The 23,760-nt window shown below is 42.8% G+C and overlaps 1 protein-coding gene across 1 annotated transcript in view; it reads left to right on the top strand.

Moving 5' to 3' along the window:
* Positions 1–23,760, top strand: part of tdrd3 (tudor domain containing 3) — a 193,968-nt gene that overhangs the window by 150,249 nt on the left and 19,959 nt on the right. The window contains 2 exon segments of the mRNA XM_068034428.1: positions 15,660–16,537; positions 21,737–21,862. Of these exon segments, the coding sequence (XP_067890529.1) occupies positions 15,660–16,537; positions 21,737–21,862 (1,004 nt within the window).

Raw genomic sequence — 23,760 nt, 5'->3', positions numbered from 1 at the left:
TTACACAGTTGGCTCTCTCCTTGAGCTTTTATCTTTTTTCCTGACACCTGCTAAGTCTCTTTGACTCGCCACACTTTAGCCCCGCCTTTATGGCTGCCCGTCAGCTCTGGTGATCGCTGGCAACTGACTCCCAGGACTTGTGATCAATGTCACAGGACCTTATGTCACGTTTGCAGACGTCTTTAAAGCGGAGACATGGACGGCCGGTGGGTCTGATACCAGTGACGAGCTCGCTGTACAATGTGTCCTTGGGGATCTTGCCATCTTCCGTGCGGCTCACATGGCCAAGCCATCTCAAGCGCCGCAGGCTCAGTAGGGTGTATGTGCTGGGGATGTTGGCCGCCTCGAGGACTTCAGTGTTGGAGATACAGTCCTGCCACCTGATGCCAAGGATTCTCCGGAGGCAGCGAAGATGGAATGAATTGAGACGTCGCTCTTGGCTGACATACGTTGTCCAGGCCTCGCTGTCATAGAGCAAGGTACTGAGGACACAGGCTTGATACACTCGGACTTTTGTGTTCCGTGTCAGTGCGCCATTTTCCCACACTTTCTTGGCCAGTCTGGACATAGCAGTGGAAGCCTTTCCCATGTGCTTGTTGATTTCTGCATCGAGAGACAGGTTACTGGTGATAGTTGAGCCTTGGTAGGTGAACTCTTGAACCACCTCCAGAGCGTGGTCGCCAATATTGTTGGATGGAGCATTTCTGACGTCCTGCCCCATGATGTTCGTTTTCCTGAGGCTGATGGTTAGGCCAAATCTGTTGCAGGCAGCCGCAATCCTGTCGATGAGTCTTTGCAGACACTCTTCAGAGTGAGATGTTAATGCAGCATCGTCAGCAAAGAGGAGTTCCCTGATGAGGACTTTGCATACTTTGGTCTTCGCTCTTAGACGGGCAAGGTTGAACAACCTGCCACCAGATCTTGTGTGGAGGAAAATTCCTTCTTCTGACGACTTGAACGCATGTGAGAGCAGCAGGGAGAAGAAGATCCCAAACAGTGTTGGTGCGAGAACACAGCCCTGTTTCACACCACTCAGGATAGGAAAGGGGTCTGATGAGGCGTCGCAATGCTGAATTGTGCCTTTCATATTGTCATGGAATGAGGTGATGATACTTAGTAGCTTTGGTGGACATCCGATCTTTTCTAGTAGTCTGAAGAGACCACGTCTGCTGACGAGGTCAAAGGCTTTGGCGAGATCAATGAAAGCAACGTCGAGGGGCATCTGTTCACGGCATTTCTCCTGTAGCTGGCGAAGGGAGAACAGCATGTCAACGGTGGATCTCTCTGCTCGAAAGCCACACTGTGCCTCAGGGTAGACGTGCTCAGCCAGCTTCTGGAGCCAGTTTAAAGCGACTTGAGCGAAGACTTTCCCCACTATGCTGAGCAGGGAGATTCCACGGTAGTTATTGCAGTCACCGCGGTCACCCTTGTTCTTATAGAGGGTGATGATATTGGCATCGCGCATGTCCTGAGGTCCTGCTCCCTCGTCCCAGCACAGGCAGAGCAGTTCGTAGAGTGTTGAAAGTATAGCAGGCTTGGCACTCTTGATTATTTCAGAAGTAATGCCGTCCTTCCCAGGGGCTTTTCCGCTGGCTAGAGAATCAGTGGCATCGCTGAGTTCTGATTTTGTTTGCTGTACGTCCGGCTCGTCCATGACTGGCAGAGACTGGGCTGCATTGAGGGCAGTCTCAGTGACAACATTTTCCCTGGAGTATAGTTCTAGGTAGTGCTCCACCCAGCGGTCCATTTGCTTGCGTTGGTCAGTGATTGTGTCCCCGATTTAGATTTTAGGGGGGTGATCTACTTGATGGTTGGCCCAAAAGCTCTCTTCATGCCATCAAACATTCCTCTGATGTTTCTGGTGTCTGAGGCCAGCTGAATATGACTGTATAGGTGTTGCCATTAGTCATTTGCGCAGCGCCTGGCTGTTCTTTGTGCCAGCACTTCTGGCTGCTTTAAGTGCTACGGATGTTAACTTGCTGGGGGCTTTCTTGTAATCCAGCAGTGCAATGCGCTTAATGGCTATGACAGGTTCCAGCTCTACAAAGTGAGATTGAAACCAGTCTACATTTCGCCTTACACATTTGCCATAGGTGGTCATTGCTGAGTCATAGATGGCGTCTCTGATGTGGGCCCACTTGGTCTCTGCATCCCCTGTGGAGTGTTCTGAAGGGCTTTTTCAAGTGAATTTAGAAACCTATCTAACAGCTGTGGTTTAGAGATTCTGCTGGTGTTGATGCGCGGGCGGCCCTTCTGATTGGAGTGATGCTGCTTCTTTGGTTTGAGTCTAACCTTGCTGCACACCAGGGAGTGGATGGTGTCGCAGTCCGCACTGTGGAAGCTGCGTGTGATTTGAACGCTGTTTAAAGAGGCTCGCCTTGTGACGATGAGGTCCATCTGGTGCCAACTACGTAATCTTGGGTGTCTCCAAGAAATCTGGTGACAGGGTTTAGTGTGAAAGAACGAGTTGGTGATGCCGAGGTTATGATAGGTACACAACTCAAGCAGTCTCCTGTCCATTCTCATTCATCCTTCCAATGCCATGGCGCCCAAGGCAGGAGGGCCATGAGTCATGGTCTGCCCCAACTCTGGCATTAAAATCCCCCAGCAGGAACAGGTGTTCGGTATTGGGGATGCTACTAATGATATTATGGCGTTCCTCGTCGAACTGGTCTTTAGCTTCAGGTGGGGAGCAGAGTGTTGGAGCATAGATGCTGAGTAGGTGTACTGGACCAGAGGCGGTGAACAGTCGGATGGACAGTATGCGTTCCAAGTCATTTGAGGGTGGTTCTGTCATGCTGAGCAAAGAGTTTCTGATGGCGAAGCCCACTCCATGCTGCCTTGGTTCTTCAGGATCCCTACCCTGCCAGAAGAAGGTGCAGTCTTGCCTCCCTGCGAGCGGATCTCCGAGAGCGTGTCTCCTGAAGTGCTGCAATGTCCACATTGAGTCTGCTGAGCTCGTTGTTATTGATGGCGGTCTTCCGAGAATCATTGATTTGTGTAAGGTCTTCCAACTGGTCAGGACACATAGTTCTGACGTTCCTGCTTGCAAAACGAAGAGCTGGTACCTTCTTTCCTTTTTTTGTCGTGCTGTTTGGTGCGGTGTTCCAGTCCATTTGTCGGGCAATGACCCTGAGCTCCAAGCACCCATTGAAGCAGGTGGACTGTGGCGGGACAGAACCTTACTGACCGGGGGCTGCCCAGTACCTCCACAGTTTCTGCCTTACTTAGTCATAGAGAGATACTGCACTGAAACAAGCCCTTCGGCCCACCGAGTCTGTGCCGACCAACAACCACCCATTTATCCGACATTAATCCCATATTCCCTACCACATCCCCACCATTCTCCTACCACCTCCCTACATTAGGAGCAATTTACAATTTGCCTGTCGACCTGAAAGTCTTTGGCTGTGGGAGGAAACCGGAGCACCGGGCGGAAACCCACGCGGTCACAGGGAGAGCTTGCAAACTCCTCACAGGCAGTACCCGGGTCGCTGGAGCTGTGAGGTTGTGGTGTTAACCACTGTGCCGTCCTTCAAAATCCTCGGATGCATCCTATCGGTCCTAGTAACCTATCAACTTGAAGTGTAGCCACCCTTTCTAGTTCATCCGCTTTATCAATTTTTAGCCCATTTAGTATCTCAACTATTTCTGTTGCCATGACATTGGCAGCATCCTCTTCCTTGGTAAAGACGGATGCAGAGTGCTCATTTAGCATCTCAGTCATGCCCTCTGTTTCCACGTGTCAGTCTCCTTTTTGGTCCCTAATCGGTCCCACCCTCCTCTTGCTACCATTTACTGTTTATATGCTGATCAACTTTTGGATTCCATTTTACGTTGGCTGCCAGTCTCTTGTACTCTCTTTTTGCTGCTCATTTCTTTTTTCACTTCCCTTCTGAGCTTTCTATTTTTAGCCTGGTTCTCACTTGTATTAACAACCTGACATCTGTCATATGCTCCCTTTTCTGCTTCATCTTCCTCTGTCTCTTTACCTTGCACTGAGCTTTGGTTGCCCTACCATTCCTCCTGGTGTAAATGTACCTCAACTGTACCTGAGCCATCTCCTCTTTCAAGGTAGCACTGGGTTTCATTTACCTCAGACTGGTGAACTGCAGATGTCTGCTGAACATCTCCAGGTAGTTCATTGCTGACGATCACTTGAATTTCAGGCCACTGTGTTGCCAGCAATGGTCCTCAGGTAGGTCTTGCAACAGGCTGAAAACAGACATAAGCGGGGAACAATTCAGACAGAAAAGGAGCGATTGGGAGGGGGGACCAGGAATCAATTGGGGAGGAGGGATGGGTGTGTGGTGGCCAGCAGCAATGCCTGTTAATGCAAAGCTGAAGGAGCACTCCTGCACCTCCCAGTCCACATGCGAATAAATAATTTATTTTGTTAAGCTTGCCTTTTTGGTGACAAGTAGTCCCTTTCAGAAGTGCTGGTTAGACCCGATTTTCTGAATGTTGCTGGCCTGGCACTAACTTTGAAACTAATTTAGAAAAGTGGGCATCAAATGGGCTTTGGACCCTTTGCAATGCACTAAGAGACTTAACATCTGTTACAAGTATGGACTGTGGACCAGTTAGTCTGAAGTTTTTAGTTTTCTAAAGTGTTATTGTTGCCTGTCTTTAGGTTTATTTACATAATGATTAAGTTGCTGCTCCTTTGAAAGACCATTCTAAACCCAGAATATCTGACCTTTTTTCCCAATATTTGTGCATAGATTTCCCATTTAATTGTGCTAGGAGATGAGACGCGCAGAAATATGAGCCAAATATTGTGACATGAATATGTGAGTGCCTTTTAAATATTTTTATTGGTATCTTAAGGACATTGTCACTTGAGATGCAATCAAGAGAGGAGAAATTGTAAGCTGCGTAAATGATTTTTTTTGGTGCAACTATCAGATTTTTTTGCTCTTGATATCTTTAAAAACCCTTTGGTCTGTTTTTTATGATTGATGTTTGCCTTGCTCTTATTTTTTTGAGGGAAATGTTTTAATCCAAAAATGTTTGGTTCTTTGCAATTTGGAGTTTGCTTTTTTCTAAGTTTCATGCGTCAAGTTTTCTCTCACCTTTGCCGCAGCTCTGACTTCAACTTGAAGGAGATTTGTTTTCGCAGTTAGTACTGGAGATTAATGAAAGAAACAAAGGTGCATCTCTACCAGTGAAAACAATGTTTTAAGGGATTGGAATTCTCTCCTGTTGCATTTCTGGAAATGAGCAGGAAAGAAGCAGAATGCAGGCTTACGCATTATACCAAATTGCAGCCTTTATTGCTGCCGTTCCATTAAATTCTGGGCTGGGCAAATTTCTGTTACGGTTGGCTACTTAAATAATCAAATCACGAACCCCTTCTGTTTAGTGTTCACTGTGGGGAAAATATATAAACCTTGTCATTTTGAACACTATAGGCTTGCACAGAAGTCTGAAGCTTCACTTGGGGTGTTTTACTTGGCTAATGTGTAGCACATCTGCTGTATTTGCCAGTGAACAATCCAATTCTTCGAAGCTCTGCTGTCTTTCTTGACTGTGTTTGTCAGAGTTCTCTCAGGAGCTGCAGCAACAAATTCATGAGATGCTTTTTGACAGGAAAGTGCTGTTTTCCAAGCAGGGTGGGGAAATTGCTGAAAGGTGAGAACTCCATTTGGCTTCCAAGTTCCAGGCTTCCTATGCGGTTTCTGCCAGTTCATTCTGTGGTCCCAGGCAGGCACAATGTCAGGAGCCATCTGTAGTCTTGGATATGGGTCCATAATCATAGAACATGTCATTCTAGACTCGAACCAAGCCATGAGGTTTCAATGTAGAAGCCAATCTGTTCACTCGTGGGACACCTGGTGGGTGGTTGCTTGTGGGTGTTTGTAGCCTAGTGGGAGGATATCTCAAATGATGCTTGGTCCCTGGAGGCTTTTTATTTGTGACTACAGGTGGACGAAGTTTGTGTTGTGATTTTCATCTGAATTCATTGGTAATTTTTTCTGTCATGTTACTTAGATTCTTAAATAACTGGAGCAAATATTAGAACATACCTTGACTACTGTGCCCAGTTTTGCTTGTCAAGATAAAGGGGACATTGCAGTGTTGGAGCAGTTGGTTCAGTGAAGAGCCAGAGACTGATTTTTTTTTAGTGTCTGAACTCTTTTGAGGAAAAACTGAAACAAGTGAATAAGATGATAAGGTATTTCATGTTCTGGAAAAGGTAAATTTAGAAAACTACTTCAATTGAGAAAGTAGGATAAATGGACCCAAGTTCACACTGATCAAAGGTGAATTTAGATCTGATGCTCGGACGTTCTTTACCCAGTGATAAACAGATTTATTGGACTTCCAAGATAGCATTGGAATAATAATGAAAGCGTTGAAATGGTGTAATCAGGGACTGTGTTGGGCCTTTCCGGGTGGATGAACTAAGATAGGTCAAAAGGCCTTTCTTATCTCTATTTAACATGTGAACATCTTAACTTGTTCGTCTATCCCAAGCCTGTGTTCATTTTGCTGGAATTTAAATCTTCCATATCCTGTCGTTTGCATAGGTGATCTGGATCACTGTTGATCCTAAATTTGGAGCTTCACCTGCTTCTTCCACAAATTTATGACTTCTTAGTGTGCATGATGACAGTGTGCCAGGACTGGAAAAATGCAGCTATGAGGCAAGATTGGATAGGCTGCAGTTCTTCTCCTTGCAACAGAGAATGCTGAGGGGAGATTTGATTGAGATGTACAAAATTGTGAGGGGCCTGGATAGAGTGGATGTAAAGGGTCTATTCACGTTAGCAGAGAGGTCAGTGATGAGGGGCATAGATTTTAATTGATTGGTAGAAAAATTAGAGGGAAGATGAGGAAAAACTTTTTCACCCAGAGGGTGGTGGGAGTCTGGAACTCACTGCCTGAAAGGGTAGTTGCGGCAGAGACCGTCAATTCATTCAAAAGGAGTCTGGACATGCACCTCAAGTGCCGTAATCTGCAGGGCTACGGACCAAATGCTGGAAGGTGGGATTAGAATAGGTGGATCGTTTTTCGTCTGGCACAGACACGATGGGCCAAGTGGCCTCTTTCTGTTCCTTAAACATTCTATGAATCTTTGATCTTAAATAGTTCTTGGATGCTGTGGTCTCAACTTTTGAAGCAGATGAAGTTCAAATGCCAGTTGTCTATCAGACTTTGTGATCTGGGATTCTGATTTCTTGCCACATAAAGTTCCTTGTTTTGATTCGGCACAAGAAGTTGTGAATGATACCTGTGATGAATATGACTGAGCAAATGGGGTCTTAGCAAAAGTTTCCCTCATTCGCCTGTGCTGAGTACTACTGGACAGTATCCATTTGATTGTGGAAGTTGCTGAATTCAACAGGAAGAAATTGCTTACCTTTTAAGGTACTTTTCGTTTTTTGAAAGAGGAAACTGTCCTGTCATGTGTTGCAATTTATGCATTGCCTCAGGCTTCACTGGAAGTACATTTGGTTTTGTTAAGCTATCCACTGTCATGGTCAAAAACCACCTAATGTAAAGGCCTGCTACCCTACCCGGACCTGACGACATGTATTGGGTCGGGCCCCTCTTCCAGGTCCGGGTTGGGCCGGAGCCACATTAAGTGCTCTGCTGGTAGGTATTGAAATTAAAAACTTGCCTGAGAGTCCGGGATGAAACTGAGTCTGCGCAGTGAGCAAGTGAAGTCACTATGATGTCATCGCATACGTACTGCAGCTTACTGCAGGTTCGGTGTCAGGAAGGTAAATAAAGGGATGGTCGGGTCAGGTTCAGGTCTGCTGTGGTTTGGTCGGGTTCGGGTTGAGTTCTTTTTCCCAACCTGAGCAGGCCTTCAAGCTAATGTGCAAAAGACTTCACTATGGCTCAAGTGGGTTAATAAGTCGACCAACATCACCTGTTTGAAATATCTTGAGGGAATGTCTTGGGCAGTATTCTCAGCACTTGTTCAGGCCTTAGCTCAACTCCAGTAATGTTTGAGGATATACTGTTACAAAGAATGAAGGTGGACCAATGTTAGTTATATTTCTTTTTCATTGCACTCAGGAAAACAAAGAGGTCAAGACTTTTTCTACTCTGGAGGAAGGATAGCAGTTTTTTTTCTTACTGCTTGTGTGAGCTGTGATTAATGTCACTCAAAGCAGAACCATAACTGGATTCCTACACTACTTCGCCTCAGTCAAAATCAAGAAGGCTGTTTATCTTTTGCTATCGGCGTAAAAATTTGAACCTAGCAAAAATGAGAGAGTCAAACTCAAAAGTCAGGATTTTTTCGAAGTGCAAATCGCTTCCATCCCCATGCTTTCTAATACCAGAGTATTGGACAAGACGAGGTGACATCAACTGTGACCTCATGTGCTATGGCAGATAGCTTATCTGATCCTTGATGCCAGCATTATTCATGACAAATATAACCAACCGTGCAAAATTCCTTTGAAACAAACACCCTATGTTTCATCTTTTTAAGCATGGCTATATTAGTCTAAATTATGAATGTTATTCCTGATCACCTTTAACTGTCAGAGAATTGTTTGTTTTTCTGTATATTGTGTTTTTGAAAAGTACATTATCCTGCATGCTCTCAACTGAACTGGTCTGTTTATGCAGCTAAAGCACCACTTCTCTATCCATCCTTTTTAGTTTGTGTCTTAAGTAGGCAAGATTAAGGGAGCCTGCTTGGGTCTGCAAAAAAAAAAATCGACCCGACCATCAGTTAATTTACCTTCAGTTTTTCACTTTGTGCTGACCTGCACAAGCTGAATGTAACTGTAACAAAACAACCTTTCTAGTCTAAAAATTAAATTAACATTGGAGCCACTTAACTGTGAGAGAGCGTGTCCAACCTGGCCCGACCCGAGCTTGAATGCCAGACCCAGAGCGCAACCTGACCTGACCTGAACCTGACACATATCATCGGGTTTGGGTTGGGTAGCAGGCCTTCAGGCAAGATGCAGTATACTCAAACAGAGACTATACATGCAACAGCAAATGAGTTTTGAAGATCGAGATGAGGAGAAATTTTTTTTCTGAGGGTTGTGAGTCGTCTTTAGAGAGCGGTGGAGGCAGGGTCATTGAATGTTTTTAAGGCAGAGGTATACAGACGCTTCACAAACAAGTGATTTTAAGGGTATTGGGTAGGCAGAAAAGTGGAGATGTGTTCACAAACCAATCAGCCATGATCTTTTTGAATGGCGGAGCAGGCTCGAGGGACTGAAAAGCCTACTCCTACTCCTCGTTCGTATGTTAATATGTATGTTCATTTGTTGCACAAAAATAATTCAGTTGCCTGAAATATGGGAAACATGATTCAGTATATTGTATTGTAGAATAGAATCATAGAAATTTATTGCATGGAAGGAAACCATTCATCCCATCATGTCCAACTATTGCGCTTGTTACGACCAGGTGAGAAAGGTGTCTAGGGGTCTTTTACTGTCTTCATCTGGTCTTGTAACAGGGATAAATTTTAAACGGTGTTTTGATCAATCCTTGTAAACAGCCTTCCAATTATAAGGCAAAAAATGAGGACACCAGGTTTTCTTCAGTTTAAAGAAGAAAAGTGAAATTTATTAAACCTTAAATTTAAACTCTAATACAGTTAATGCCTACGGATGTACGCCGCCCCCATGCTAGCAAGCACATGCGATACATGCATGCAAATAGGGACAGAAAAGAGCAGACAAAAAATAAAATGGAGAGATTTGAGGCAATATCAGAAGAGTTGCTTGTTTACTGTGCTTAGAACTCACTGTCGTCCTTTTGTAAGTTGATTTGCTTTTCGTTGGGGCTCAGTATTATTATTAAACCTTGTTCACCGTAAGAGACTTTTCTCTCTTGGGGTTCATGTGTCTTCAATGGTTTCTGAAGCTGGTGAGAGCGAGATGAGAGCAGACAGGAAAGAGGTGTTATCAGTCCAGGAGAGAACAGCTTTCTGATTTCAAATTCCTTGTTGGAAGTTCCAATTCAAAAAAACTCCGTCAGTCATGTGACCCAAACTGGTCTGACCACGTCGGTTTGTCTATTCGGCCATCTTAGCTCGCCTTTCCACCTTCCATGGCTGGTAATCACAAGTCCATTGTGGATTAAATTGGAGCAGGGGATAGCCTCTTTTTGTCCTTTTTGAAGTACTGTCTGTTGATGTGCTAATCCCTCTCCAGCTGAAGTCCCCAATTTTTTTTTAAGAAAGTTCTTTCTTCAACGACAGTCCAAAATCAATGTTCATGTGGCGAAATTAATTTTCCTCATTCTTGGTAAGTGGGGGGCTTGTCTGACATACTACTTACTGTTGTATTATGTGACCTTCAAGATCTTTATACCTTTTTATTTGGTCCTGTTTTGTCCTCATTAAGTCAAGCATGTTAGTTCTGGGGAATTAATACATTGCTATTTCAGATGCTTTACTAACAACATCACAGTGTTGTCATTATCCATATGATACTGGAAAAGTTCAAGCTAAGTCAACACATTCACTGAGCGATGCTCTCATATTCTCATGGTTTATTGCTCCTACTATTCCAAGAGTTATCAACATTAGAGAAATCTAAAGTGAGTTTTTGTGTTGCCAGTTATGCCAGTCAACTTCTGATATTCTCCAGTGATGATTCCAAGAATGAGGAAAATTTCAGTGAGACATTTAATAGAGTATGTGTGGCTGTGCTTAATTTTAGGTGCATACATCAAGCTAGGTTATACTTTTAAACCAAATGAGTGACACTTGTTCGGTCAGCTTTTTATAAGGTCATTGGAAGTGTTTTTTTAATTGCCTGATCATCATCTTTGGCCTCCTTGTCTCGAGAGACAATGGGTAAGCGCCTGGAGGTGGTCGGTGGTTTGTGGAGCAGCACCTGGAGTGGCTATAAAGGCCAATTCTAGAGTGACAGGCTCTTCCACAGGTGCTGCAGAAGAAATTGTTTGTCGGGGCTGTTACACAGTTGGCTCTCTTCTTGCGCCTCTGTCTTTTTTCCTGCCAACTGCTAAGTCTCTTCGACTCGCCACACTTTAGCCCCGCCTTTATGGCTGCCCGCCAACTCTGGCGATCGTTGACAACTGACTCCCACGACTTGTGATCCATGTCACAGGACTTCATGTCGCGTTTGCAGACGTCTTTAAAGCGGAGACATGGACGGACGGTGGGTCTGATACCAGTGGCAAGCTCGCTATACAATGTGTCTTTGGGGATCCTGCATCTTCCATGCGGCTCACATGGCCTGATAAGGTCTTCATAAGTGCTTCAAAATTTCGATAAGTAAATCGTTAAATCACCCTGCAATGCATCCAAGAAGACATCACCAGTTTTGGATTTTTGAAATTTTAAATGATAACATAAGGAAAGCATACAGCCCTTCATGTCGATGCTGTCTCTCTAAGAGCAACTCAGCAAGTCCCACTCGCCCGTCTTTTTTCCGTAGCCCTGCAAATTTTTTTCCCTTCAGTTAATTACCCAATTCGCTCTTGAAAGCCGTGATTGAATCTGACCACCCCCCCCCCCCCCACCTCATGCGCACGCATGCGCGCACACACTGCCAGTGCATTCCATATCTGAACCACTCATTATGTAAAAGGTTTTTCCTCGTGTTGCCTGTGGTTCTTCTGCCAATCCCCTTAAATCGGTGTCCTCTAGTTCTTCACCATTTTGCCAATGGGAACAGTTCCCCCTATCTACTCTGTCCACACCATTTGTGATTTTGAACACCTCTATCAAATCTCCTCTCAACCTTCTCAGGAGGACAGCCCCAGCCTAGCCAATTTATCCACTCAAATCTCTCATCCGCAGAACCATTCTCATAAATCTTTTCTGCACCCTTTCCAATGCCTTCACATCCTTCCTAAAGTGCGGTGCCCAGAATTGGACACAATACTCCTGTTGAGGGCAAACCAGTGTTTTTTAAAGGTTCACATAGCACTTTTGCTTTTGTACTCTATGCCTCTGTTTATAAAGCCCAGGATCGCGAATGTCCTATTAACCGATTTCTCAACCTTCCCTGCCACCTTCAACAATTTGTACACATTTCCCCCTCGGTCCCTCTGCTCCTGCACCCCCTCTAGAATTGCATCCTTTATTTTCTCTTGCCTTTCCTCATTCTTCCTACCAAGATGTATCACTTCACACTTCCCTGTATTTAATTGCATGTGCCATGTGTCTGCCCTATCCACCAGCCTGTCGATATCCTCTTGAGGTCTGTTACTATCCGATTCACAAGTCACTAAACTACCAAGTTCTGTATAATTTGCAGATTTTGAATCTGTGCCCTGTGCACTGAAGTCTAACTCATTAATATCGATCAAGAAAAACAGTGGTCCCAGTATCAACCGCTGGGGAACCCCACTGTAAACCTTCCTTCAGTCCAAAACATAACTGTTCACCGTTACTCTGTTTGCTGTCATTTGGCCAACTTCGTATTCATGCTGTCCCTTTTATTTCATGAGCTTAGGGTTTGAGTTGGGGCAGGATCTGGACAGTTTTTAATCTGATTTATTGAAATCGGCAGTCACACTCAATCAGTCACGTTGAAAGCACATTACTTATTCCTGGAGCAGAATTTCAATACTATGCCCCTAATCTGACAGATGGTAACTTGACATAAATTTAAATTGAAACAGATTCTGGCCTCAGTAGTGTGCAGGAGGGGGTTCTCTACACAATCACTTTTTGAAAAAGTGAAATGCTTGAAGGAAGATAGCTAAGCCGGCTATCTCAAAGGAAATATTACGGCTGTTATTTTGGATTCTTGTCACATCTGTGCAAGCAGCTGCTTAGAATTTCCACTGGAATAAATTGAAGACCTGAAAGCCCTTTATTCGATTACAACTCTGCCAAGTCAGGAGGTTCTTGAACAGTTACATTAAATATACCAATTCCATTCTGATGGGATTTAAATAAGAAACTTTCAATTTATGAGGATTAATTTACTTATGGATTCAGAATATTAATGAGGGTGCAAATGCATGTTGCAAAACTTAGCTCCAACTGCTGTACCTAACATGAGTATAATGCTCATTAACTACAACAGTTTGCATTAATGTAGCACCTTTCATACATGGAAATATCCTAGAAAGTTTCACAGACATAAATGGCTGAGTTGAAGGAGGACATTTTATGAGGCATGGCCAAACGTTTCATCAAAGAGGTTGGTTTTGAGGAGGGTTTCGGAGAGGAGAAAATTGGAGCCTTTAGAGAGGGAGTTCCAGACCAAAGTGCTTAGACCAGTTATCAATACTGGAGCGAAAGGAGGCATGGGATGCATGTGAGGTCAGAGGAAATTACACTATTGGATGACTAAGGCTGGAGGATGTTTGAGACTAAGAAGGCCGAGGCTATGAGGGGATTTTAACCAGGAGGATGAGAATTTGAGTTGGAGGCATTGGTGAAATGGAACCTATGTAGTTCAGCAAGGGTGGGAGCTATGAGTCAGTGGGACTTAGTGTGGGGTAGGATGTAGGCAGCGAAGTTTTAGATGAGCTGCAGTTTGTGGAGGATAGGAGACTGCATTGGATTAGTCACACATGGAGATGACCAAGCTATGGATGAGGGCTTCAGCAGCAGATGAGCTTGGGCAGGGGCAGAGGTTGGCAGTGTTAGAGGTTGGAAGTTAGGGGAGCTTTGAGACAATGAGGATAGGGGATCAAATAGGATACCGTGGTTCAGATCAATGTAGTTCAAGCCAGGACAGTGGCTGGAAAACATGAGGTTTTATCAGGGGCTGAAGATGGTGTGCTAAAGACGATATAACCCCTGCTGCCCATTAGCACCTGCATGCAGCTTCACATCTCAAGTCATTATCACATCGAGCCATTGCTACAGCTGTATGCCACTTGCCCTCTGTGCGACTGTGTGTTATGGAAAATGAGGACCTCCATTTTAGTCAGATTGCAATCTTCAGATGGGAGGACGAATGTGTACATGCCTGAAACTCTTGTCTTGAAGTACTAACATGATCTGTAACAGACCTACATGTGCACATGATTGTCTGAGGCATTGAAATTACTTGACAAGTGTGTACCTTTGTAATTCATGAATATTAAAATTTTACTTTACTGAAATTCTGGTAATGTACTGCACAGAATAACATCAAAGCTAGGATATTTACCTTGTTTCACTAATGATGTTGAAAATTGCCATAGTACATGAACGAGTGTAAATGTATTATTATGTTTATAAAAACCACAAAAGCCTCGCAGATCATTCAGGTGAAATTGAGAGAACTTTTGTGAAGTGAAAGGGATTAAAATATGCATCTTTTCTGTTTCTTTGTAGAAAGATTTAATATCTAATGTTGCATATGCACTGTTAGTTGCATTAGAAATTTTGTACAGATCAATCCATATATCTGTTTGCCATTGCATGAAAATGATTTTATTACACAGAGACCTATTGAATTTGTGAGAGATTATTGTTTGGACAAGTTTAATTTTAGCCATAGTCGAGCTCTGTTCTGTCTTTTTAGGAAGATCACTAGACCCATTTGGATGCTTCCCAAATTTATTCTGTCTCATGACCAACAGTACCACCAATCACATTTTATTCATCTACCCACTGAAATGAGAGATGCAGTCAAGCCCAGATATGGGCAATAGCTAGACTTTTTTTTTTACATTGATGCCCATACTGAGACAGGGGTCTATCTAAAGGTATCTTTCACAATGAGTCAAAAATGGTAATGAAAGAAGATAACCCACTACAACTTTCAGTAAATCTAAGCTGACCCATTGTAAAACACTTTTTGTAACAATAGACCGGTCAATTAAAATAGGTTTAACTGATACCAGTTAAACTACCTGTTCGTCAATGGCCTTCTGTCATAATACAGAAAGTAGACTGCAAACCTGAGCACACAGTCCAGTGACCAGTATTAATTATTTTCATTGAAGTCATATCAAGATTAAATATTTTTATCACCTGGTGGGCTGAGTCTGGTTAGTTTTTGAGTCCACCTCAGTAGGGCGCATCATCTGCTTTTGAAGTGCTTTTGGGCGGCACAGTGGCTAGCACCACAGCCTCACAGATCCAGTGACCCGGGTTCAGTTCTGGGTACTGCCTGTGTGGAGTTTGCAAGTTCTCCCTGTGACCGCGTAGGTTTCCTCCCACATGCCAAAGACTTGTGGGTTGATGGGTAAATTGGCCATTGTAAAAAAAAAAAATTGCCCCTAGTGTAGGTAGGTGGTAGGAGAATTGAGGGAAGCTGGGGATGTGAGAGGGAAAAATGGGATCAAGAAACAATTAGTGTAATATGCGTGGTTGATGGTTGGCACAGACTCGGTGGGCCGTGGGGCCTGTTTCGGTGCTGTATCTCTCGATGACTCAATGACAAGTCAGTGAAGTGGATTCTCTCCAACACCAATCAAGTCAGTGGTAAATTTCCATTTAAATTTGGCTTGCAGAAGACTTTTAAAAATGGCCACAAAGCTGACATGCCACAGACTTTTACTGCAGACATATTAAAATATGAAGTCACTTATGATGTAAAACTGTAGGGTTAAATATTTAACTCAATATTTTTATTGTGTACTTTGGTGGGGGGGGGGGGGGGGGTTGTGATGGAGCGCGAAAGACTCCCGAAATAGTGCACAAGTTTTCGGGGATATATTTTCGACAGTGTTTATTTGTACAGTGCCAAAATGAGTGAAAGTTTAAAAAAAAAACTTGTCATACTTTATTGTTTGCATTTGTTTCTTAGAGTCAAAAATGCAGCTTCCATATCACTCGAGCACTGATAAAGGTATTGCTATGAAGGGCTTTCAGCAAAAGAATCCCCCCTGGAATAACGATCGACCACAAAAACATGATAGGCCACCTCGCTTCCAGAGGGAGAATCTACTGGCCAGGCAAGCTTTGGAGAACACTGGCCCACAGAGGGGCAGAGTACCTGAAAGGCAGAACTCCACAGGATCCGGCCAATGGATGGAGGATGGGAGAAGAGGTGGCAGGCATTACGCTGGGAATGAAAGGCTAAGAGACCCTGGTCAACAAATAATTCATTTGGGTAATGAGTCGACGAGAACGACTAAAGACGAGAGCCAAACTAATAAATTGGGAGATGGCCCAGGTTCAGTGGAATTTAAAGGGAGTCAGAGTAAAAGAGAGAAACTGGATAACAGCAGCCAACAGAGAGTGAAATTTGAAAACCAGAGACATAATTATAGTACTTTCAATGAACGAAAAGGTATGGATCTGTCTCCAATAATATGTAGTGGAATCTCTGGAAATGTGAAAAACGCAAGGGACTTCAATCTACACATTGACAATACCTGTGCACAAATTGTTGATGCATGTAACATATCTAATGGACAAGTAGAAGACCCCTTTTTGAGAAAAAGAACCGGACCGATAAAATCAACAGAACCTAACCAGTTAAAGCTTACTGAATATTCTCAGAGCAATAATGGAATTTACGATTCAGGGTCAAAGAAAAGAACTGGACCAATTAAACCAGAAAGAACATGGGAAAAACCTTACGAGACTGATTACCCTTCTTCAACAGTGTCAAATAAATCACAATTTAGTGATTGGAGACCAGGGGATCAGTGCTTAGCTCTCTATTGGGAAGATAACAAGGTAAGATTTGTTATCTTGGACTTTGCTAATTTATACAGTAGATAGCAGATTTTTTTAAAAAAATACACTTGGTGCTCACTGTGGTGAAGGGTGCTGGAAAATGGAAACCCACTTTGGCTGCTGTCAGTATCACGCATTCCCAAGTCAGATGTAGTACAATTAAGTGTAAGGCAAATGTTTCTTTGTCTTCCCCCAATAGTGGTGCCTCAGAAAAACACTCTATACTGTAATATAATAAAAGCAAAATACTGCAGACGCTGGAAATCTGAAATAAAAACAAAGTGCTGGAAATACTCAGCAGGTCTGGCAGCATCTGTGGAGAGAGAAGCAGAGTTAACGTTTCAGGTCTTTTTGTGGTTGTATTATAAAAGGCAATTTACTTAAGTCTTTCAACCCACTTTTGGTACAGATGCACCGCCAACTTCCTTCAACACAAATTTGAAGCCATTATGTGTAAGCAGTCGTTCATCGCGATCTAATTTCCTCCCCGATTTATACTTGCTGCAGTTGATGACTTATCCTATGACTCTTCCTATCCTCCTCAGAGTTCAACACTGTCTCTCTCTCTCATTCTGTTCTTTCTCTAGACAAATTGAGAGTTTGATGTAGTCTACATGGATTTTAGGAAGGCTTTTGATAAGGTCCAACATGGCTGGCTGCTCCGAAAAGTAAAAACCCATGGGATCCAAGGGAAAGTGGCAAGTTGGATCCAAAATTGGCTCAGTAGAAGGAAGCAAAGGGTACTTAATGGTCATTGTGTTTTTATGACTGGAAGGCAATTTCCAGTGGAGTTCCGCAGGGCTCAATATTAGGTTCCTTGCTTTTTGTGGTATGTCAATGATTCACACTTAAATATAGGGGGCAGCGTTAACCAGTTTGAAGATGACACAAAAATTGTCCGTGCGATTGATAGTGAGGAAGAAAGCTATAGTCAGCTCAGATGGATAGCAAATGGAATTCAAACAGAGAAGTGTGAGGTGAAGCGTTTGGAAAGGGCAAACAAGAGAATACACAAATAATAGTGTAGAGAAATAGAGGGACCTTTTCATGTCTACAGATCCCTGAAGGTAGCAGGACAGGCAGAAAAGGTGGTTAAGAAGGCATATACCTTTATTAGCTGAGGCATAGAATATAAGAGCAGGGAGGTTATGGCTAGAACTGTATAAAACACTAACTCGGCTGCAGCTGGAGGTCTGGTCACTGCATTACAGGAAGGATGTGATTGTACTAGAGAGAAGACGGAGCAGGTTTAGGAGAATGTTCGCTTTGAAGAAAGATTGGATAGGCTGGGGTTGTTTTCTTTGGAAGAGAGAAAAAGAACGACTTGCATTTATACAGTGCCTGTCATGACCACCAAAGCACGTCACAGCCAATGAAATACTTTTGAAGTGTAGTCGCTGTTGTAATGTAGGAAACCCGGCAGCCAACTTGCATACAGCAAACTCCCATAAATAGCAATGCGATAATGACCAGATAATTTGTTGTGATGTTGTTTAAGGAATAAGTATTGTCTAGGGCATAGTGGGTAACTCCCCTGCTCTTATTTGAAATAGTGCCATTGGTTCTTTTACATCTACCTGAGAGGGCAGATGGTTTTAACGTCACTTCTGAATCTCCGACATTGCAGCACTCCCTCAGTACTGTACTGGATCGTCCAGCTTGATTTTTATTTTTGCTGAAGTCCTAGTGGGACTTGAACCCACAAACTTCTGACTAAGGCAAGTGTGCTCCAAACTGAGCCGCAGCTGACACCAGAGGAATGTGAGGGAAGATTCAATTAAGGTTTATAAAATTATGAGGGGCCTGTATAGATTGGACAGGAAGGACCTATTTCCCTTAGTAGAGAGGTCAGTAAGGGGCATAGATTTAAAGTAATTGGTGGAAGGATTAGAGGGGTATTTAGGAGAAATGTTTTCACCCAGAGAGTGATGGAGACCTGGAACCCACTGCCTGAAAAGGTGGTAAAGGCCAGAACTCTCATCACATTTAGTATAGAGAAGTACGATGTAAGTGTAGAGATCAGGGAGCGGGTTTGTGATGTCCTTGAACATATTAGCATTGAAAGAGAGGAAGTATTAGCTGTTTTAGCGGGCGTAAAAGTGGATAAATTCACAGGCGCAGATGAGATGTATCCCAGGCTGTTATGTGAGGCAAGCAGGGGCTCTGACACAAATTTTCAAATCCTCTCTGGCCACAGGAGAGGTACCAGAGGATTGGAGGACAGCGAATGTGGTACCATTATTCAAGAAGGGTGGCAGGGATAAAGCAGGTAATTACAGGCCGGTGAGTCTAACATCAGTGGTGGGGAAGCTATTGGAAAAAATTCTGAGGGATAGGATTAATTTCCAGTTGGAGAGGCAGGGATTAATCTTGGATCGTCAGCATGGCTTTGTCAAGGGGAGATCATGTCTAACTAACTTGATTGAATTTTTCAAGGTGATGACTAAATGTGTAGTTCAGGGTAAAGCAGTTGATGTAGTCTACATGGACTTCAGTAAGGCTTTTGTGAAGGTCCCGCATGGGAGATTGGTTAAGGTGGTAAGAGCCCATGGCATCCAGGGTAATTTGGCAAATTGGATCCAAAATTGGCTTAATGGCAGGAGGCAGAGGGTGATGGTCGAGGGTTGTTTTTGCGAGTTGAAGCCTGTGACCAGTGGTGTACCACAGGGATAGGTGCTGGGACCCTTGCTGTTTGTAGTGTACATTAATGATTTAGACCTGAATATAGGAGGAATGATCAGTAAGTTCGCAGATGACACAAAAATTGGTGGTGTCGTAAATAGTGAGGAGGACAGCCTTAGATTAGATTAGATTAGAGATACAGCACTGAAACAGGCCCTTCGGCCCACCGAGTCTGTGCCGAACATCAACCACCCATTTATACTAATCCTACACTAATCCCATATTCCGACCAAACATCCCCACCTATCCCGATATTTCCCTACCACCTACCTATTCTAGTGACAATTTATAATGGCCAATTTACCTATCAACCTGCAAGTCTTTTGGCTTGTGGGAGGAAACCGGAGCACCCGGAGAAAACCCACGCAGACACAGGGAGAACTTGCAAACTCCACACAGGCAGTACCCGGAATCGAACCCGGGTCCCTGGAGCTGTGAGGCTGCGGTGCTAACCACTGCGCCACTGTGCCGCCCATAGATTACAGGACGAAACAGACGGGCTGGTAAGATGGGCGGAGCAGTGGCAAATGGAATTTAATTCTGATAAGTGTGAAGTGCTGCATTTTGGGAGGACGAACAAAGGAAGGGAATATACAATGGATGGTAGGACCCTAGGAAGTACAGAGGGACCTTCGTGTACTTGTCCGTAGATCACTGAAGGCAGCAGCACAGGTAGATAAGATGGTTAGGAAGGCATATGGGGTACTTGCCTTTTTAATTTAAGCATTAGTGAGAAAACCCGCAAAATTTGAGCAGCAGTGTACAAAGAACAATTGAAAACTACATTACTCTGTGTTGATCCTCCGGTAGAAGGCGTGATCCGTTGCCTATCTCTCCTATTCACATATGCTAGTATGTCTGTCTGGTGTCGTCCTTGATCCTTCTACACTGCAAATGACCCAAGCCCCTTAGGATATACTGCAAAAAAACCTATCACTTCTTAGACACGGCAAGTTCTGTATCCAAACACGGACCTTGGGTCTCCTTATTTGCTTTTTCACCATAGCACAAGATATTTCCCTTTTTGTTTTCTGTTTCTATGTTTGTTGATGCACCCTATGGACCTTGGAAGATGACAAAAGTTTTAACTGTAGATAAAACAATGGTTCAACATTTCTTTCCCCTAATGCTAATGGGAGAAATAAAACTCAGGTCATAAAATTGTAGACCAGCAAACTTAATGTTAAACTTCAATGTCGCAAAGTTTAATACTGCAAAGTAGTAAAAGGGGATTATATTTGAAATTGCAACAAATTACAGAAGCTCTGAGTATTCCCTTTCAAAGAAGAGAGATGAGAGAACATGCTGTAGACAGCTTCAGGTCTCTGAATGACCTTTCCCCCCCTTTAAGAAATTACAATTAGTTTTTGCAGTACAAGGATACTTATGATTGTATGACATCCTACATCTGGTAAAAGTCACAGTCCAAAAGCAGCGTATTTTGCAGGACAGCAGTTCCAGCAAACTGCATCTGGTCATTTTGCTCTTGCAATGCCTAATTCCTCTAAATATCCTCATGAACCTATATTCTTAGAATTGTACTGTACTGCCACTTTACTCCAGCTGTCTTCCTGCAAACTCAAATTATAAGGCTTCTTGGCTGTCTTGCCCTTCACCGTCCTGTGGTTCTTAACATGTGGTTATATGAAGTAGAGCTTCCAAGATGGCCTTGTTTAGCTATCCTTTCAGCTTCCATAAATATTGTTTGGATTTCTCTTTCCAAGGAGGTTGGTCCTTGTACTTCAAATAAGAATTTATGTTTGAAGGTTGACTGCCTAACATTTATATAATAAAAGCAAAATACTGCAGATGCTGGAAATCTGAAATAAAAACGAGAAATGCTGGCAATACTCAGCAGGTCTGGCAGCATCTGTGGAGAGAGAAGCAGAGTTAACGTTTCAGGTCCGTGACCCTCCTTCAGAACTGACAAAAGAAACAGTGGGTAGGCACAGTAGAAACAAACTAAACACAAAAAAACCTAAAATAAAATAACCAAAGAAAAAATAACTAAACATGAAAAGGGGGGCCCCGTCATGCTCTGAAATTATTGAATTCAATTTTCAGCCCGGCAGGCTATAGCATGCCTGATTGGTAAATGCCTTCCATTTATACTTGCCAAAGATAAATTTGAATGTTCAATTAAGTAGACCATATAAGATGAACCAGGCATTTTTTTCAGCCACCCATAGTGCTACAGTGTATGCTTGAATATTTTTGTTGGATTTTGAGTTTTCTTTTTTAGTACGTATATTAAATAGATATTACAGTTTTTTTCGGATATCTGATCTGAAGATTCCAATGGTATTGGATTTGGGTTACAATTCTCCATAAATTTATGGATGAAAAAAGCAATCTTTATTACCTGATGCAGTGTGCAGAGCACCAAAATGTGCTGTCATTGAGTGGTATTATCCCAAAATTTGCTTTGTGTTTCACTACTATAGTTCAATTGCCTGTCCAGCATAGATTTTTCCTAATTTTGTTGATTTCAATTTGAATCTCTTCCCTTTGCTACAGTTTTATCGGGCAGTGGTCAAGGCACTTCACCCTTCAGGAGTGACGGCAGTTGTTGTGTTCAGAGGCTATGGAAACTATGAGGAAGTACTTCTAAGTAATATTAAACCACTTCAGGAGGAATTCTGGGTAGGTACCCATTTGAATCTATATTTTATGATTCTCTATTTATCTTTATGTACGATTGGAAATGTTTGCTAACTCGTTGAAATTTGATTTCTGGTGGTGTTGGTCATTACCATTGACTCAGAATTAGACTTAATTTTATACTTAAACCCTCAGTCTTGTAGTTGCTTGAAGGCAATAATTCAAAAATGGTAGTTACCTTTGGGGTGACTTCGGAAGATCAGAGCATGATGTCCACAAGTGGGCAGCTATTCCATATGATTGACATCTACTAATGTCTGCCATTGTAATACCAAATGCTTATTGTGATGCAAGATTTTATCTAACATAGGTACAAAACCCACTGTCAGCAGAAACCACCTTTTATGATGCCTATCTTCCTGCCCACTGTTCAACCCAGCCATTCACTGATTGGTTTCTGACCTGCATAATATCTTCCTATCAAATAGCTACTACTCTTCATTTCATTGTCACTCATGTCGTTTCTCCACTGGCCTTACAAGCCAATCAAAAAAAATGGTTTCAGGTAATATCAACATTCTCAATGTCAATGAAGAAATTAGAGCACTGGATAGCCCTTTTGGTCAAAATGCAGACAAGAAACTATGATCAGTGTGACGGACAGGAAAGTTAGGAGTGATGTTTAGGAGGTTGCGTTTGAGGTGGACTGTACTGGAATGAGAACTTGTGTGGAGAGGAGAGTGAGATTAAAAAAAAGAGGAGAGACTTTAATATAGAGAAAGAAGGACAAAAAAGGAAGCACATGTGCTGAGACAATTAAGAGAATGTGGGAAGAGGTGAAGAATGTGATAGTTCTGTTTCCTGATTTATCATTTTTAAATTTACTTGTAATTTTAGCTTGTTTCCACTTTTACAGTAAATAGAAAATGTTTTGTTGTCAACCAAAATTTGAATTAGCTTAATTTTAAGATTTCTACTATTTGATAATTGTAGTCTTGTATGTATTTTTCCTCAAAAAAGCGAATGCTTCCAAGTGGTCTGAAAATACAGTATTAATTTGAATGATGTGTCAGCTGTGGTTGCAATCTTGCCTGTGAATCAGAAGGTTGTGGGTTCCAGCCCCGCTCCAGAAACTTAAACACAGAGTCTAAGCTGACACTTCAGTGCAGTACTGAGGGAGTGAGGCACTGTCAGACATATTGGTGTTTTCTGGATGAGACATTAAACAAAAAGCACTTAATTGACTTTGCGCTTCAGGTCTTGAAAATGCTATATAACTGCAAGTTCTTTCTTCGCTTAACAAACTCAGTCAGTGTGAAAGTTTTAATACTTTGGATCCTAATTTTAGCCACAGTGATGTCTATTTCATATTGCTTAGTGCAGGTAGAACCATTTTTGCCTGACAATCAAAAGCATGGTTTTTTAAGACTTTTTTTAAAATTCATTTTTTTGTACAAAAAGCCAAGTTATTTTATTTCCACTTTTTTTTTTCCTGTTACATTTGTGATTTTTTGTTGTGGTTCTTTTGACTGCAATCCTCTGATTTGACTATCCGTTAAGTATGTGACCTAATCTCAACTTTGTAGAAGATGCAGGAGAGCAATCTCGCCCTTAATAATTGTTTTTCCCTTAATTCTTTGAGTGACTTTTTATCCTTATTCAAGTGAATGTTAATGATGTAAACAAGGCCAAGATCAAGTACCCAAAGTCAAGGACCACTCCGCTCCAGACCTCGTTACGGCCTTGATTCAAACGTGGGCAGAAGAGCTAAATTGGTGAGGTGAGAGTGACTGCCCTTAACATTAAGGCAGCATTTGACCAAATGTGGTGTTAAGGAGCCCTTGCAAAATTCAAATCAATGGGAATCGAGGAAAAGTCACCACTGGCTGGAGTCGTACCTGGCACAAAGGATAATGACTGTGGTTGTTGGAGGCCAATCA

This window comes from Heterodontus francisci, chromosome 6 (genome assembly GCF_036365525.1).
Source record: "Heterodontus francisci isolate sHetFra1 chromosome 6, sHetFra1.hap1, whole genome shotgun sequence".
NCBI classification, from domain to species: domain Eukaryota; kingdom Metazoa; phylum Chordata; class Chondrichthyes; order Heterodontiformes; family Heterodontidae; genus Heterodontus; species Heterodontus francisci.
This window is presented reverse-complemented; position numbering and strand designations above follow the sequence as displayed.